Below are 18,489 nucleotides of genomic sequence, written 5' to 3' on the forward strand. Positions count from 1 at the left end.
TACTGACATCCTGTCATGATCAACATCAAGACCAAATATGACTGCTATGTAACGTGACACATTCAGCAAGTTTTTCTATAAGCACCTTTGTAGGAAGTTTGACAGTTTTGTTCTTGTCATGGGACACTGAAACCCTCCATTGAAACCCAGAATAATACTACTAATACTACTAAAATAATAAAACATATTCATGGATACTTGTATGGAATCTGATCAACATATTTCATTAGAATCAATTCAGATAAAGGTCTTGCCATAGACAACCAGTGTAGTATTGATCAATTCTACAATAAATATGTAATCAATCAAACTGCATCATATCAGAGGAGAATGACCCCGACTGGATCAGATCTGATTTGTAATAAAATGCCAATTATCAGCTGGGTCTTAACCCTAACATCCACATATAAGTGTAAAACATCATCTAGACTTTACTGACACACAGTCTCAGACCATAACCTTTGACCTTTGACCTCTGACCTCTGACCCCTGCGCTGTCCCTCACCTGTCGTAGTCTCCGTTGCAGAGCGCTCGGACAGGGATGGTGAACGGCTGCCAAACCGGGTTCAGGTTGTTCTTGATCACCTCGGTCTTATGGCAGATGGTGAACCTGCGAACACAGACAGGCAGCTCAACACAAACAGGATCCATCTGGAAAAATGAACCCTTGTTATTTTTCATTTATCCTTCATGCAGTCGGGTAGTCTCGCTGAGATCGAGATGTGTTTTTCAACAGACCTGAGAACAGAAATTCAGTACAACTCAACATTCCAGCGACAGAGATTATAAATAGCATTCGCAGAAAATGTGAGATATTGCTTTAAAATTATTGAGGGGGACAAAGAATTCTAGTTTCAAAGTGCTTTGCAGTCTTTTTGAATTATAAGGTGTGTGCTAACTCTCGGAGGTAACCACTGTCAATCCCCCAAACAACAGCCAATCAGCAGTCTCCAGGGGAGGGCTGACCTCCAGCTTACTGCCAACTTCAGTCAAAGAGCAGTATGTGATTCCTTTTGATGTGTTTTACCTTTTCAAACCATCCTGATTTCACATTCATCCATATCGTTCATCTCTTGTGATTGAATAAATATGAAAAGCTTTAAAGTCCATCCACTCTCCGGTGTTTTAATCGGCACTCCCACCAGGACAGCAAGATCCATACAATCCACATACCACAAAGTTGCCCATGTTTTATAAGGTGCATAGACTCCGAAACCAGTCTAGCAGTCCTGTGATCTGGTGGCATAATTACTGGATTTCAAACACAGTAGAGATGTGAGGAACAGGGAGCCTTATAGATGAATATAACAAACTGAAACAGAACAATCATTACCTGTAATCATGAGGCAACATACAAGTGCAACGGTCAGTCTCTCTCTCTCTCTCTCTCTCTGGAGAGTGTCCAAAAGAAATTGCATGAAAAGGTTAGCTAGCTCTACTACAGAAGTTGCATGAAGTTAGCTTGTTTAAGACCAGCATAAAAACCACACAGCACTCGATCATAAAAACATAAAGCATGAATAGTTTTACGCCACAGAGTTTGGAGCAAAAAAAAAAAAAATTAAATTGGAAAACGAAAAAAAAAATGCCTTTTTTTCTGTTTTCCAATTTTTTTTGCTCCGAATCAAATGTTTTATGGTCACGATTCATCTCGTAGTTGGTTGGCTTGGTTCCAGGCTTAAAACTCTACATAAGGATTTTCTGAAACGTCAATGGAGGAATGAATGGGAAATTCACTTCCTGGAACCGGAGCCGTTCAAAAGTGGGCGGTCACTGTTGAGCTCTATATGCAAATTGAGCTTTCGGCTGATTTTAAGTTGTAATTTCTTCAAAATGACAAAGTACAATGTATTCATATGTAATGTGGGAACAGAAATGGATGTACAGAAGATGATTGCCTTGGATTTCTGAGCTAATTATTGAAAATAGGTTTTTTATGAATGTTCAAAGTAGAGACATTTTACCAAGTAACTATTACTAATGCAGGGGCTTTATCAGTAAATTTCTCCTCAATGCTGCAGTGAAATCACTTAATGCTTATAGTACACACACTTTGAGACTTACCAAAGAAGAGTGTGTTGGATTTATGTGTGTGTTGGACTATTTATGGGTGGACAAGGTGTTACAGCAGTTCTTGAATTGTGTATGGCCAATATGTTCAATAGTAACACAAGGACCTTAATAGTAGGCTAAATATCTCCAAAATGCTGCAGTGAAATAGCTTTGAAAATTTGAGTTTTCATCTGATTTTAAATTTCAATGTCTCTGAAATGACAGTAAAATGTGTTCATATTTAGCATGGACACAGAAATGAATGTACAGAAGAGGATTGGATCTCTGAACTAATTATTGAAAACACGTTTTTTTTTAATCAAATTTGCAGCCATGCGGGGACTGCTGCAGTGAAAATGTTGGAGCATTATTATTGTTTCAGACTTGGTTTTATTGTTTTCACATGGTCTTGGTATCAGATTGAGATTTTCAAGCAAGCAAGAAAGCGATATTTAACGGCTATTTTAATATTCTAAAAAAAACAATTTTCAGTCACACTAATTATTGCCGTTTTACAACCAGAATAAAATAGTATGCGATTAATAATCAGCTGTTATGGGCGGAGCCGCGAAGGTCCGCTCAATTTGCCCAAAACGCTTTGACAATAAAGTTATTTTGACTCAAGGCTGGGTGGGTACCGTAAAGACACCACTAGACGCGCAACAGAATACAAGGTGCGGCTGGCTAGACCATGGTTTTACAAGAGACGGCTCACTTGGCCGCAGTGAGTATTGGAAGGCAGTATCTGTTTCACCACTACTTTTCCACGGTTGGACTGCCACACGTCATGTTTCTGAAGCAGTGTTGAAACATCATCTGAGTCAGGACATGAGCAATCGAGTCGCATATTTTCCAGGTGAGCTGCCAGGTGGTTTTGCGTAGGATGACGTCCACCTTAGCGGGACTGCAGGTGGGAGTGGAGCTGAATTGCTATTTTGCAGTCTTTTAGGAAATATTTCCTCCACAGATTACAATCACAGATATTTCCCGCATTCCTTTGACAAGTTTGAACAAGAAGAAACTAATAGGCTAACTGCGCTTGCCTGCGTGCGTGCCTGCGTGCGTGAGCGCGCGCGTGTTCCTGCGTCTTGACATTTGTTTTGCTCCACCTCTATCGTCTTGAATTGAAGTCATATTTGCGGCAGCGGTGCGCGAGGCAGTTACGCTACGCAGTAGAGGAAGCAGCAGGGAGGCGGCGGCGTGGGTTCAGCGGGGAGAAAAAAAGATAAAGCAATTCACGATGGCAGAGAATAAGATGGGGCCAAACATCCAGGCCGGAGCTGGATTCCTCGCCAAACGGGTCCAAAAGTCCTTGAGTCGAGCTCAGGAGAAGGTGAGCAACAACTCTGGTCTGTGTGAAGTTGTATTGTGGCCCTCAAACTTGTATAAACTGTACTTCAGATACTAGAGGCATGCAAGAGTGGGGCTTGTCATCAGTTTCTGTTTAGCTTACATCCCATGAGATATACTCCTTCATTCTTGTTTACTCAGCCTGCTTTGGAGCCCTGCTTTACCACACTTTTCTACCAATTACCTGTAGAGACACATGGTACGTTTACAGTGTGACATATTTGAGGCAGCTTTACCAGTTGTAGCTTGTCTTAAAAGTTGTGCACCAGTGATTCCCAAACTAGGGTCATGGGACCACCAGGGGTCCATGAAAGGGTTCCAGGAAGTACGCAGAGAAAATGAGGATTAGTTTAATTTCACTGTCACTCACTATAAATGAGTACAATGAGAGAATGTATAAGAATGGCTGTTTTGCTCATAGGTTGCACTGTACCCACTGTTACCTGTTATATAGTTCTGTACCAAGTCATATCTGACAACGAAACAGCTCTCAGATGGGGGGACAAAGTGTTAATAAATGGAGGTCCGTGGTCTGATGTGGATCATTGAAAAGTTAAGGAACTTGATGCAGATCATAACAGAGAGGGAAAGTTTCCTAGACTGGCAGTTCAATGTACAGAACTATAAACAAGTAGTAGTAGTCTAATGAGCTCAACAGTTCAAAGCCTAGTCTATGTTGTGAATTTGCTACATAAGAGTGATTCCTCTTTTGTCTGGTAGCCTGATATGTTAGAAAAATACACGGCGGACTTTCCCTATGGGAGTACCTTAATGTGATTCAGTACTGTACAGTTGTGTGTGTGGACACAAAAGCTGCCACTTCCTGACTCTGCACTTCCTCTCACTTGCTGAGCCTGCTCAGTCGTTTGTGGTTTACTTGTTGCATTTCACTGCTCAGACTAAAAAAAACCAGATAAGAGTGTGTGGCTGAAGTTTGCATGTACTCTCAAGTTGCTAGGCTAAACGGTATTTTGGGGACGCACTGATTTTTAATCATGGAAAGTGGGAGGAGCAGGCTTAATAGTGAGACCCATTGTTGCGGATTTGAAGTTAAAGGTCAAGCAATTTCTCGTTCAGTCTTTCAAGCGGTTGCATGCAGTGGTCCGTGAAGGATGCTGTAATAGCCAGCCATGTGTGTCTGCTGTAGGTGAGCCATAGGAAAGTATATGGTGTAATCGTTGATGCAGGCCTAGAAACCTAAAGGAATATAATGTAGGAAACAGACAGCTGCATAGGTTTGTCACTCACAGTAAATATGCCATTCTGTTCCAGGTCCTTCAGAAACTGGGGAAAACCATGGAGACCAAAGATGAACAGTTTGAGCAGTGTTCCCAGAGTCTCAACAAACAGCAGGTACACCAAGACTACTACCTGAACTTGAGAAGCCCTCTCTAGATGCTATTCTTGTGCTATGTGCCAGTGCATTCAAAGCACGTTGAAACTTTAACCGTTGCTTCCATTAGTGATATGATTTTGACCGATTCTCTCTTTTGTTATTACTCACTTCTCACCGAGAGTGAAATTTAGGTCACTCATGTCGGCGGCCATTGCTGCATTTAGAAATGCAAGTTACACAAAGTCTTTGCTTTAATCTGCTTTTGTGGCTAAAGCGCTTATTCTGGCCCACATGCCCCTTCCCAAAACTCCTCAGTAAAGCCAAGCATTGTTGAGTCTGAATAATGAGAATGTTTTCTTATTGCTGTCCTTGTGGTGGGAGGCCAAGCCACACGCTCAGATAATGTGCATGGCTTCGACAACAGGAAATATTTTACACAAGATGCTACTCTTTAATTTTCTTATCCATAGTGCATAAACAGTGTTTGCTATGTCTCCTCCACAAATCTGTAGACAGGCATCACCCTTGTGACTAAAAGACAAATGAGACAGTTCATTCTTTAATTAAGAAGCTATCCATTTTTCAGGATTATTCGCATGCGTATGAATCGACTGACTTAACCCAGTGTTTTTCTCTCTGAGGCTTCAAGTTGCTCATTCCATGTTTAATGCATCAGCAACGTATTAGACTGACTGAAACCAATGAAGAGCAACAGGAAGGAACTCAGCCCGCTGACAAGACCGCTTTCACTTGCAGACACCACTACCATCGCCACATAAAATGTTGTGATTCTTATTTACCCTACTTTCTCAACAATGCAATGTGGTCTGATCTCCCACTGTGTTTTGTGATCGGATATCTCGGTTCTTTGTGCATGATGCTGCTTGGAACATATTGTTATGCATCGAAATGATACTGCAAACAAAACCGATTTATAAGCAGACTGATCTCAAATGTGCATAAAGAGCATCACTTTGCAATCATTTTGTCAAGGAAATGATGACATTTGACTAACTCAGATTACCCACAGAGATACTGTTACTTGGTTTGACTTAAGCTGGGCTCTTTATGACTGCATTTTCATTCCTTTTCTGCACACAGACGGATGGAGGCAGGTTATTCAAAGATGTCAAGGCTTACTATGCAGCGGTGAAAGGTAGGTTCTGAAAACTGTTTTTCCTGCTATAACCTCCAGTGAAAATCTACATAGACGCTCTAGACTTAACCGAATAATGACATAACCGGTGGCTTAAAGTGGCATTAAGTAATCTATGAGCTTTTTCGGTGTCTGTTGGTGACCAGTAGGGATCATAAAAGCTCCAATGGGTGCAGAGCTTTTGTTCCAAAACAGAGTACTGGCCAGAAAGTGAGTTTTGAAAGGCCGAAATCTCAGCCGCTGGTGAAGTAATCATTGAGTCATTGGTATTGATCAGCAATGCAATCAAACCCCCACAGATGTATTATGGTAATTTTGTGCCACGAAACAGTAAAAGTCATACTAAATGCTCCTTTTAGCTGAGTAAAATAAACTCATGAATGCAGAAATGTCGCTTTAGTTGTGTAGCAGTGTGGCAAAGTGACTTTTTGATCCACTAGCCACCGTGTCTGGTAGATTCCTAAATTCTACCACCTGCTCACATGTTTTTTTTTTACTAGCCACGTTTTAAAATCGGTGTCACCACTTCTTATTGGAATATCACTTTTTTTCCCTTTGGCCCAGATGTCTCCTTCTGCCCCTTGCTGCAGTGCACCACCTCTTATTATCTGTATCTGTCGGCACATTCCGCCTCCAGTTTGATGCTCTTATCCTCTTAGCCTCAGGGCAGATGAGCTAAACTGACAGAGCAGGGGCGTTTTTTCCCTGGTAATGAGAGTTCATATCAAAAAGATTTGTTTTGAAACGACGTTGGGAGTACGGCGCCCAGGAGTGGTCATGGGGAGAAAAAAAAGGCATATCAGATGTAAACACAGGGCAGTGCATAAGCATCACTGAGGGAGATGAAACTGTGTTACCAGCCACTGCTAAAAATCACCCACATTTTGCGGGTGGCGGGTGTTAATTTCCCACCCTATTGTGCAGGCTGTAGTACTCGAAAGTACACTGACAAAGTGACTATTTGCTGATGACTTGACTTTTTGAAACCTCCCTTTTTGCCCGGGAGAGCAAGCGAATAGAGAAGTGAATTTCCTCTATTCTTAGACCTTGTGCCGCCTTTTGCAATTCTGTCTGTGTTGCCATGTTGTAAGAGAACAAAATACAAGCTTGCAATCAAAAGAGCAGACACGGCAATGCATGTATGATTCATTTGCAAGAAACTGTTGTATTTCTAGTGCTGTCAGCTGTAACTGCTACATTGTGAGCTCCTGTCAGGAAACCAGTTGTTGTTTTGACCTTTTCAGCGTAGGTGTAGCCTTAGCGCCACAAAGCCCAAAAACAATACCCCTGTTGGGGGTCATGACTAATGCTGATCCTGGTTAAGATTATAGAGTAGAGTTGCATGAGGATTTTTTTTCATATTTTTCCTGTTCCTTTCCACAGCAATGCATGAGTCGTCCAAGCGGCTGTCCCAGACATTGAGAGACGTCTACGAATCGGACTGGAATGGAGTAGAAGACCTGTCTCTCATTGTAGAGGTACGGCGTAGTTGTTCTCCTACCAGATTTGTGTGTGTGTGTGTGTGTGTGTGTGTGTGTGTGTGTGTGTGTGTGTGTGTGTGTGTGTGTGAGTGTGTGTGTGAGAACAAACACCTGAGGGCTGCTCCACAAAGCCACAGCACCTGTTAAGCCAGGCTTATTTCAGTAAGCCAGGCTTATGTTCAGGAAATGGGTATGATCTTTGAAGAATGGCCGAATAGTTCCCAGTGAATATCGAATGGTATTTTTGCTTGAAATGTCCATCCCTATTTTAAACGTCATGAACGCGGAATTATCTTGATTGTTCAAGCCAGTTCAGTTAAGCCTTGATTGTTCAAACCTGATTACGTTGGCTTTGTGGAACCGCTTAATCCCAGATCGATTTTGTAAGGTTAACTCAGGTCAGGCTTTTCCTACGAAGCCCTGCTTTTCTTAGCCTGCTTTGTGGAACGCCCCCCCCCCCCTCCCCCCCCCCGTGCAAATAGTTTGTGATTGGGTTAAAAGTTGTCGAACAGTTTGAAAAAGATGTTGCAATTGCTTTGAAGTGATGCCCAGCTACCAACTTTGTCTCGTAGAGTGAGGACTTGCTGTGGAATGACTATGAAGAGAAAGTGAGTGATCAGATCGTCCGCACCATGGAGAACTATACGAGCCAGTTCCCTGAGGTCAAGGTAGCCTGAGTTGTTTTTTTACTCGATTCAGATCCAATAAAACTGTTGGCAAAATGGCTCTACTACTACTGCTTCTGCTGCACCCCCTGTCTTTCAGGAACGAGTCGCTAAACGCGGTCGCAAACTCGTGGACTACGATTCAGCGCGTCACCACTTGGAGGCGCTGCAGAGTGCCAAGAAAAAGGACGATGCCAAGATAGCCAAGGTAGTACATGTATTACAGAAGACATTGCACAAAGGTGGAGAATGTAAGGCTGAAAACATATGGTGGCTTAAGTTTTGATGTTGTTGTTGTTTTTTTCTGCTGTCAAATCCTGCTGTTCAAATGTCTGTCCAACAGGCGGAGGAAGAGTTTAACAAAGCCCAGAACGTCTTTGAGGAGATAAACAACGAGCTGAGGGAGGAGCTGCCCGTTCTCTATCAGAGGTACGGTTGACTGACAGCAGGAGCATATGAACAAGATGCTGTAAATTTAGCATTAGCATTGATATGAGATTAGACAAAACTTTAACGCAAGCATCTTTGTGAACCGATGTACAGGTTAGAAGCCGATTAGCAAGTGTGCATTATTAGCTGTTCACGTTGGGCCTCGTGCAAGAACGTTTTCGTATTCTCATCTTCAATTTCTCGTACTTTTTTTGTGAGGTGGACTCGTATGAGTGTGCCACGTCAGATTCACCAAACGCTTGTATCTTCAGAAAACTGTCATAAATGACCCGCGTAAACACGGCGAATGGCACCTGTTCTAAATGCGCGTTCGCGAGAATTGTGAATTTGCACAATTGATGCCCCGATAATGCCATATAAGGTTAGGCGTCCGGCCCATATGTCGGGAAGCTTCATTCATAAAAATGACACTGAAGACTAAGAAGAAGTCTACCAGCTCTGATACTGAAGTCCTACAATCAGAAATTAGCCTAAACGAAAGCATATAATATTTAATAGCGTCAATAGTGGAACCAAAGGCCCTGCTAAAGCCAAGGAATGGGAAGAAATTAGGCTACTTGTGCTGTTAATGCAGTGTTGTCTGTTGTGCGTTCCCTTACAAAAAACAACTATAGTATTCCTATGCATTTTAGACGAATACTAAATAAATATCACAACAAAGCTATAATTCCCTATATGCATGTTATATTGATACTACAGAAGACAAAAACCTCAACCTGCTGCAGCATGTGATGTTAATAGGCCTATGTATGACTCTAATGGTAAGACCTAAAACCATTTCTCTTTTTTAAAATTTAGATTCACTTGCACATACCCACATTAACATTATCAACTGGAGTAAAATAGAAATCAGATTTATCTCCCTCTATAATGTATTTTCCCCAATACAATCTAACCTTGCCTTTGTCTCGCCTGAGTGTTAAATAACCTGGCAATTATTAGTGTTTTTATGTTTTCTCTTTGTATTGAGCGCGCTTATAGGCTACTATGTAACCCGCATGGATATTTATGAGATTTTATGCAGCACCGGTAAAATAATTTACACACTACCCTCTTTTGAAAAATCCAACAGTGCTCCCTTGCTATTTTTCCTGTGACTATAACCACTGTACTGGTTAATCTCAACATGATTATACATTACGTATACATACATACATTACGTGACAATTTATATATTCAAACTCAAAATTTCTTCAAAGTGACAGAGATACAATCCATTAGTCAACAACAAAGTTTTTTTGCTTTGGAGAACGGCAGGTTGATTGTACGTGACTCGTGAAAAGAGAAAATTCAAAACTTTTCTTATAGGATTTCATTAATGGGATTGGATTAAATCTGAAGAATTGGGTATTTCAAAAAGCATGTAAAAAATTTTCATCGAGCATAACCATATTCAATTCCAGACACCCTTGGCTGCACACACATACACACTCTTTGATAGGAAATTTCACATTTAGTTTCTCAGACATGTAGGATGTCACATCACTTGCCTTTTGGCAGGAAACTCTATGGACCCTATCTTACACCCGGCGCAAAGCGCAGCGCAAGTGTCATTGCTAGTTTCTGACCGACGCAGTTGTCATTTTCACGACCAGCGCCCACGTTTAAATAGCAAATGTACTTGCGCCCATCTGCCATCACGCACGAGCAGATCCGTTTCCTCAGCAGAAAACCGTTCGTTTCTCCAACTTGCCGAATCCGCCATTTAAATAGCAACGCGCCAAGGTGCAAGCGCACCTGGCTCTTAAAGGGAATGGGAGATGACACTCTGATTGGTTGAGTTCATGTTACGCCCAAAACACACCTATGATTAATTAAGGGACTTAGTACAACCCCTTTGCGCCTTGCACCTTACTTTGCGCCCACATTGTGCGTCGTTTAACTAGCAATTTGGATTTGGACACGCCCTAAACGCACTTGCGCCATGCGCTTTAGACCATGCGCCATGGATCATTTAAATAGGGCCCTATGTGTTAAAGACTGAAAACCACACCAACAGTGTTTCCAGAATTGGCCTTCATATGTTAGCTCACTCATGTCTTTCTGGCCTCACAGCACGTTGTTGCCTTATCTTAACATATGGCAAGACCAAGGTCTGTTTTAGGACCGCAAATCTGGATTGGTTTCTGTAATCTCGATCTTGCAGTATCTGGATCAGAACTATCCCGCCGGCTAATGTTTTTGAAAAACTGACTCAACGTCAGCAAGATCAGTCCGATCCTGGATTGCGAAAAAGGGGATTAGAAAATCTGTATACTATGTGCATCGTAGGCTATTCACATTATCGGATCATATTTGCAGATGGAAGTAGCATAGATGCAATTTTGTCCATAAGTATGTAGCTGTTCAAGAATTTTTTCCAGAAATATGTATGAGCTCAAAATATTTAGGGTCACATACTGAGAACACTTAATTTAATGAAGAGGCTCATGTGGTGTCGGCACAAAATGAACTGAAAGCTTTCTGTCTTTGTGCAGCCGAATAGGTTGCTATGTGACAGTGGTCCAGAACATATCAAACCTGAGGGACGTCTTCTATAAGGAAATGAGTGTGGTAAGATATGACAACGATCCTCTTGCTTTCTCTCACTCAGACTAGTATTGTGAGGTATATCGTGGTGCGAGAAATACCGCGGCAATTAGCGAGACTCCAGTTTTTAATAAGACATAAGGTGCAATCATGTTCACTTTGTATTGCAGCTGAACCACGACCTGTACAATGTGATGAAGAAACTGGAGACTCAACACTCGGGGAAAGCTTTCATCATCAAGGGTCTCAATAGGTAAGGTACTGGGCTGCACATGTGTTCTGATGTGTGATCACAGCGTTTCTCACATTTTCTCACTTGGTCAAAGCGGTAGTAGCTGACTAACCTAAATACCCAAGTAAATAATGCACACACTTAATGTTTCCATTTCTGTTTTAATGTAAAGTATTAAATTTGATTAAATACTTGTAGGCTAACAAAGTATACCAGTAAGTACAGAGCTTGCAAAGGCATGAAGGAAATAATTTGAGGTTGCTATCAGACTTATTTAACAGACTTGCTAATGGAGAATTTTCTTAACCCCTTGTTCCCTGACTTTAGCTGACTTTACCCTTAAATTTCCCCTTAAGCAGCTTCAAAATTAGAAAAAAAAAAGAATTCCTGACTGTACAACAATGTCACATCCATATTCTGTATCTGCTTGTTCCAACTCTTTCTTGAAGCTCTAGCTGCTTATATTGAATGAAATATTAAAATACAAGACGCCATGTTTTTATGGCTGCACCATTACATCAAATGGAAAAAATCTAGATGTTTGTGCATCATTTTCTACACATTTCCCTGTAATTCAGCATGACACGTTTGCCATGTCTTTGGAAAACTTGTTATCTTGACTAGAATTTAAAATAAAGTTCTGTGGGTTTGAACAAAGCTTGGCCGTGCAACCTGCGTTTGTAATGATGGACCCAGTGGCGGGGGCGGCAGGGAGGAAGAGGTTGAACGAAGTGATGTTTTTTGTGTTGCCCTTGCCTGTCAAAAGCAAATGTGATGGGTTGTCTCCAAAATATAGAAAGATGTGTTTGAAAGCTTCCATTGCATTTTGCTCTAATACCTGATACATGTGGCTGGCTGATGTTGGTTTGAATGAATGCAGGTCAGGATACTACCTGCCAGGGACTTCAAATGAAAACTTGACCTTTTCTTTTCTGGTAAATTTATAGTCCAACAGTAAGTACTTTCTGCTCATCTTTTTCTTGACACAGCACCAAGTCGAAGAAGAGGAAGTCCCTGGTTATCTCCAACCCCATCCCCTGCAACACGGCCTTCCCAGCCGACCATGTGTCCATCCACTCGTCCACCGAGAACGGGAAAGACGGCGGGCCCTCTTCCCCCGGCCCACCGGATCAAAGCATCTCCGAAGAAACCAGCCTGCCGGAGGAGACCTCCGGCGGCGTCCCGTCCAAAGACGTCACCGCGTCGGATTCGGATGACCTCGGCTCCAGCGGCGCCAACACGCCCAAGAGGCAGTCAACGTGCGACAGCGACAGGAGCACAGGAAGCCAAAGCCTGGAGGAGGCTGAGCCGGAGCCGGAGCCGAAGGCGGAGGCTGAGCCGAAGGCGGAGGCTGAGCCGAAGGCGGAGGCGGAGCCGGAGCCGGAGCCGGAGGCAGAGCCGGAGGCAGAGCTGGAGCTCGGCATGAACCGGTCGGACGACTCAAAGTCGGAGGTCGCGAGTCAGGAAGTGTCCGGTCCCTCCGATTCTGCAGACAGCGACGCCCCGCAGAGTCCGGAGCAGGAGAACGCGAGTGATCCACCGTCGCAGGAGGCGAAGACCAAACCCCCGCCTGTCCCGGCCCCTCGCCTCTCCTTCCGCTCAGAGAGACCCTCCCCACCCCCTGCTGAGGCTGACGAGGAGCAAGAGAAGGAAGAGGCAACATCTCAGGACCAGGAGACGAATGGGTCAGGAAATGACTCTGATTCCCAGAATCCACCGGGCTTCCTTTACAAGGTAAAATAGTACATGAGTATCCCCAACAGGTCAAATAAAATCAATTGATATTAGGGTTAGACCAATATGGGTTTTTGAAACCTGATAAGAATCTGATTTTGTGTGCCAGTATACAGTATCTTTAAATTTGACAATTTTTCTGCCAAAATATTCCAAGTATTCAGTGTTATTCTTGGGAGGGTGGAAAAGCCTCTGAAATAGAATTTTAAAACACAGGGTACTTAAACTCTCCAATGGATAATAATCTGATCAAAATGTTCAGTTTGAATTAATTCAGGTTAAGGGCTTCCCACAGCCAACCAGTTTAGTTTTGATCAATAATATAATTAATATGTAATCAATCAAACTGCATCATATCCATCGTATCAGGAGGACGACACTGATATCTGATTTGCAAATTGCTTCATGCAGTTTCACCTTTCTTTATTTACTAGTCAGTTGAATGAAATGGGACTTGCATGCAGAGTTGCAGGAGTAAGCACTACATTTCAATTGCTCATCAAAGGACCCTCATGTTAAAATGACCCTCATGTATTTTGTATTTATTAAACATTCTAGGGGGGAAAAAAATTGCCACTTCTCATCACCTCGGTTCTTTGCATGTTTGCCTTTCTGTTTTCAGACCAGTTGTTCAGACCAAGACAGTTGCGTAACTTTAGATTAATCGGCGATGAAGTTAAAACTCCCATCCCTAGTACTGGGTGATGTTGATGTGAGCTGTGTTTTACACCAGGGGGTGGCGCTAGAGAGTCACGCAGCATCGGAAGACGGCCTGCTGGAGTTCGAACAGGGGGACGTCATCCTCGTGCTCACAGACGCTCAGGAGGTTTGTGTGCTTTTACTTGTAAAGTATATTTCACTTTCCATATCACTGCAGAGTGACAGTAGAAAGGTCATAGTTAGGATCTTGGAAGATGACACATTTAATGTCATTGCCCTTTTATTGCACCTTGGCATGTTTTTTGTTCATGCTGAACAAGGTTGAAGGAAAGTGGGTTCATCAAAAACGTAAATCACAACCCTTGATCACAAAATAACTCCTGGAACACATTGAACATCATAAATTGATGATTTTTTCTGATCTAATTGATGATATTTTCCTTTAAGATCTTACATGTGAGTGACTTTGCGACTTGTGGTTTTTTTTTTTTTTTTTTTATCTCACAGCAGGAGGGCTTGGTGAAGGGGATCAGGGAGGAGAGCTGGAACCAGCACAGGGATCTAGAAAATCACTCTGGGATCTTCATGGAAAAACTCATCCAGCCTGTTCAGGCGGAATGAGGCAATACTCACTGCTCGCCTTGATGCATTTCTTCTCCCATCGAGCTGTTGGTGACTCACAGTCACACGCGCGCACACACACACACACACAGAGGGAGTGAACCCATATGTTTTGGGCGCAGAAGCTGTACAAACAGATGAGCACAAGTCCCACGTGGTTTCTCACATGCTACGATGTTGCAACTTGTTGGACAACTGTGATCGAGTTTTAGAACATTTTGTGAGAGGTCTGAATTGTTAACAAATGTTTGGTTTTATGTATGATTTACAGTATTTTGCTCTTGTTTGCATTTTCAAAGTCTTCCTATGAAACACTGTGAAACAAAAGATGCCTTTTTATACTGATGTTTTGTAAAGATACCTAATAAAGTTGTAAGTAAGAGGAGGGGTTTTGTGTTGAAATAATGAATTTGTATTTCTGACATGCGGGTTACATACAGTTTGGCCAGAAGGATGAGTGCATGCATACACAGTAAAAACTCAAAGTGCAGTTTAGTGAAACTAACTCGGTGTATATGCATGTGTTTGTCAGTTATAATTTACAATTGCTAGTTATCAGCTTCATAACTTGTAATCACAAGTTTATGAGTTGTGACTTGAAATCTTGAGTTGACAGCAAGGAAACTTATGTTGAATACCGTAATATTATTTTTTTTTTTACAGTGTAGAGACCTGATCTGTAATCTTCTCGATGATCCGTGGAGTTTTGTCTTGCTCTGGACCTGGTAGCACTAGAGGGCAGCAGAATCACAACTTCTGACTGATGGTGTTTTTTCACTATAGTCCCATGTCGTTTCAGCAGTCATCTAGTAAAGTGAGGACACTGGTGAGGAAGGTGTCCCACTTCAAGCACTACACCTTTGTCCCATTGCTCACCTTACCCGATATGTGACGAGAGGATTGGCACCAAACTGTGGTAGATAGTTCTGTTAGCATGTTGCACATGCTAACACTTCGTAGGCGATTAGCATTATCCTAAAATGAGAACTTGTAGCAGCTCGAAGGGATGGTTAGTTAATTTTAATGACACATGTCTAAATCTGCCAGGCTTGTTTGGAGGATTGGTAAAATAGACATAAAATTCAACAAAGAGAATTCACTTTCAGTTTTTCCTCCCGTGAGATTTTGAGCGTAACTTGTTTTCTTTACATCAACGAGTGAAGTTAGCCAGACAGCTTAAGTTTTTTGCACTGTTGATTTGTAATGGACTAATGATGAAGATTGTGTTTAGTTATGAAGCAAGTTATGAATCTACAGGCCGTAGAATAAAAACAATACCAACTTTGGCTGGCTTTATCTTCTTCATACTTTAGCATTATCCAATCATCTACGATTACTTAACACTGTACACTAAAGTGTTAGCATGTGCACCAGACAGAGCTATCTACTGGAGACACAAAGATGATTTGCTACCAATTTTCTTGTCAGATATGGGGTAAGGAGGCAGATGGGCCAAATTCCCCAAAAGTCAGTGTTTTCCTTTCAACTGACAGAGCCCAATGTGCAACCTCTGCTCTGTCTCAGGAATTAGCTTTTTTTTTTAAGCTAAATCTATCCAAAATGCAAAATGCAACGGAAGTTCCAAAAGTGCATTTCCCAGAAAATCTACAACTTAAGGGCAAGAGACGATATCGAAGAGAGTTGTGCTGTCTTGCTAAATAGCTTGGCAGGAGGAGTAAGTGTTGGAATGAAAAAGTGCCTTGGGTCTTCTCTGTTCCAGGCGAGAACGTAGAACCGCACAGCTCTTTGTCAAAGTCTCTGCTGTTGGAATAAAACTCATTCTGCACCATTCCTGCTAAATGAAGTCACTGCAGTGACACAGGGACTTAATGTACTTCTGGGCTGACTTGGATTGGACACCTCTTTGCCCTCGATTCCTGGAAGGGGCATGACATGTTGTATTTCATAGTCGCTGAAGGGGTAGTCAGAGGTTGCTCTGGTAGCTGTTGCCAAACAACATCCGGACATGAAGTGTATTGAGTGGTTTACAACGTACGTGGCCTCTGATTTAGAGCTGTTTGACTTGTTGTTGCAAGCCAGGGGAGAACATTTTTCCCTTTCTGGAAATGGTTTGGCCCGAACACAATACTAAGTCATGTGCCACATTAAATAGCTCTTTCAGGTTACAGGAAGCCTTTTCAGGTGGATGTAGGCATGGTTGCCTGTTGATAACAGCGATTTAAGCATATCAATTTCCTTGGTAATTCTTATCAAGCCAGGAATAATGAAGTAATCATTCACTGATGCAGTGTTTCCTCTCAACTTGCTCCATCCTCGATTTCCTTAATGCAGATTTTCCTCGAACGTTACTTCCCCTCCTGTTTTCCTGCTCTTCTAAACTGGGAATTTATGTATGAATGTCCGAGCATCTTTGACATATGAGCGACAAGACAATTTACTGCGGGTGTGGTGGAGCAATAGGGCTTTAGATTAGAATAATATCCTCATCAACCGACCCCTTCATCAACGATGGCAATAAAAGTGTGTGTTTGTTTTCGCACCCAGACGTTTCACATGGGTCACAAAGTCACAGTGTCGGGAGCTTTTGACAGGAACACATTTCAAACAGCCTCTGGGAATACACACTCATAGGGACCGGGACAAGTCAGGACACATGGCGAACACACAAGTCCCCCTTTTAGATTGGAAACCAAAAAGTAACTTGTTATTTATAGAATCGCTCCATTGCTGAGAGGTTAATACTGAAAGGTGATATTCACATTGGAGGACACTGGGCTCCGCTCCAACATGAATACAATGTATTGTTAGTTGTCTTTTTCTCAATGAGGGGCCTTTTTCTGGGTGAGAAGATCTCTCCGAGGCCCGTTTCTCTCCGTTACCCTCGTGCTGCTCTGCTTGTTTGCGGTGTGAGTTTTCCTCGCCGCTCCTCTGGGGAATGGGCGTGTGGGTTACACAGGCCTAACTGTTGTATTAGTGTTTGGGCCCATTAAGAAGTAGTGTTGTGTTGACAAGGCCGATGATAGATAAACTTGGATAGGGTCCCCGGGAGACCTATGGAGTTTCAACCACTGCTGGGTCACATTCTTTGCCCTTGGACTCTGGTTTAAGTTCATGGAGATGAGATGCTAGAAGAGGTCAGGAGCCAATCAGAGCGGGCGCTGTCCCTGTGTATGCAGATGCTTACCCTGCTGAAGCCCATTTTCACGCGTTTAGGTATTTTCTCCCCATACCACATATGTAGTTCAGCTGGGAACTTGACAGTCTTCACAGACCATAGACCTGCATTCATACTGGTCTTTTTCCTCTGATTTTCTGTTGATGCAGTTTGAGTTTCTCTTTTCTTTGTCTGTTCAGCCATGGTGGCTATCACTGCTCATGCTAACTACCCAGTTCTTCTTCTGTTGATTTGTATGAAAAAGTTGTGGTTATTACTTCAATAATAATAATAATATCACCCTCACAATACTGCTAAGATATTCACCCTGTGAACTCATGACCGGAGTGTAAATGTGCACAGATTATGCTCTGGCTCAGTATCCTCTCACATGCATAAATGGCAGATGATCAGTTATGTATCCTTGTCTGTTACAAAGAAAACATGGTTGGATGGTTTGCTCCTCGCCCTCTGAGGCGAGTCAAGTCAGGCTTTGTAAATACCCAGACGGTGACTTCAGCATACACAGCAAAACCCCCCAACAGTCCCACGATAGCTGCCATGTTGTTGTTTTAATTGTGGTAATCCTGTGGCTTCCTGTGTGTGTAGGTGGCCTTGTGTGCATATGTGTGTGTGTGTGTGTGTGTGTGTGTGCGTGTGTGTGTGTGTGTGCGGCGGAAAGAGTGCTCTTTCCTCCATCTTTCAGTGCAGACACTCCTACTAGGTGTGCGCTACGTCTTTTATGACCTACCTTTGCTCTGACACAACACAGACAGTCCTGTGTGTGTGTGTGTGTGTGAGTGTGTGTGTGTGTGTGTGTGTGTGTGGGGGGGGGACTTTTGGAAGCATAAATGAAATCCCCCCATATGGCTTGAGAGTTGACCAGTGGAAAATGAAAAACCCCTTAAACTTTACAAGCGTTCGCATTGCAAAATAATTGCAGAAAGAGCACTGAAATAGGTGTTCCAGTGTGTGTGTGTGTGTGTGTATGTGTGGTTTTTTTTGTTTTTTTTTTCAGGCTTTTCAGATGAGCCTGCACACAGCATTTTCAGTTTCAGCGTGCTCCTCGTAGCTTTGGCTGTAGCCTGGCACATGCTCTTTTTCCACA

At 42.6% G+C, this 18,489-nt stretch overlaps 1 protein-coding gene across 3 annotated transcripts; it reads left to right on the forward strand.

The window, feature by feature from the left end:
- Positions 1 to 3,045: 3,045 nt before the first annotated feature.
- On the forward strand, positions 3,046 to 14,648 carry bin2b (bridging integrator 2b). Of its 3 annotated transcripts, none has more exons than XM_078283495.1 (12): positions 3,046 to 3,385; positions 4,675 to 4,755; positions 5,840 to 5,894; positions 7,278 to 7,372; positions 7,948 to 8,043; positions 8,141 to 8,248; positions 8,384 to 8,469; positions 10,968 to 11,043; positions 11,190 to 11,272; positions 12,241 to 12,985; positions 13,719 to 13,811; positions 14,153 to 14,648. In XM_078283495.1, the coding sequence occupies exons 1-12, from the start codon at positions 3,293 to 3,295 to the stop codon at positions 14,264 to 14,266; spliced, it is 1,725 nt and encodes a 574-aa protein (XP_078139621.1). In that variant the 5' UTR covers positions 3,046 to 3,292; the 3' UTR covers positions 14,267 to 14,648. The 3 variants fall into 3 exon arrangements, with proteins under 3 accessions (XP_078139621.1, XP_078139622.1, XP_071776210.2); XM_071920109.2 differs by having other exon boundaries at positions 3,211 to 3,385; positions 14,156 to 14,648; XM_078283496.1 differs by lacking the exon at positions 14,153 to 14,648 and having other exon boundaries at positions 3,210 to 3,385; positions 13,608 to 13,782.
- Positions 14,649 to 18,489: the final 3,841 nt, after the last annotated feature.

Source organism: Centroberyx gerrardi, chromosome 5, assembly GCF_048128805.1.
Source record: "Centroberyx gerrardi isolate f3 chromosome 5, fCenGer3.hap1.cur.20231027, whole genome shotgun sequence".
NCBI lineage: Eukaryota > Metazoa > Chordata > Actinopteri > Beryciformes > Berycidae > Centroberyx > Centroberyx gerrardi.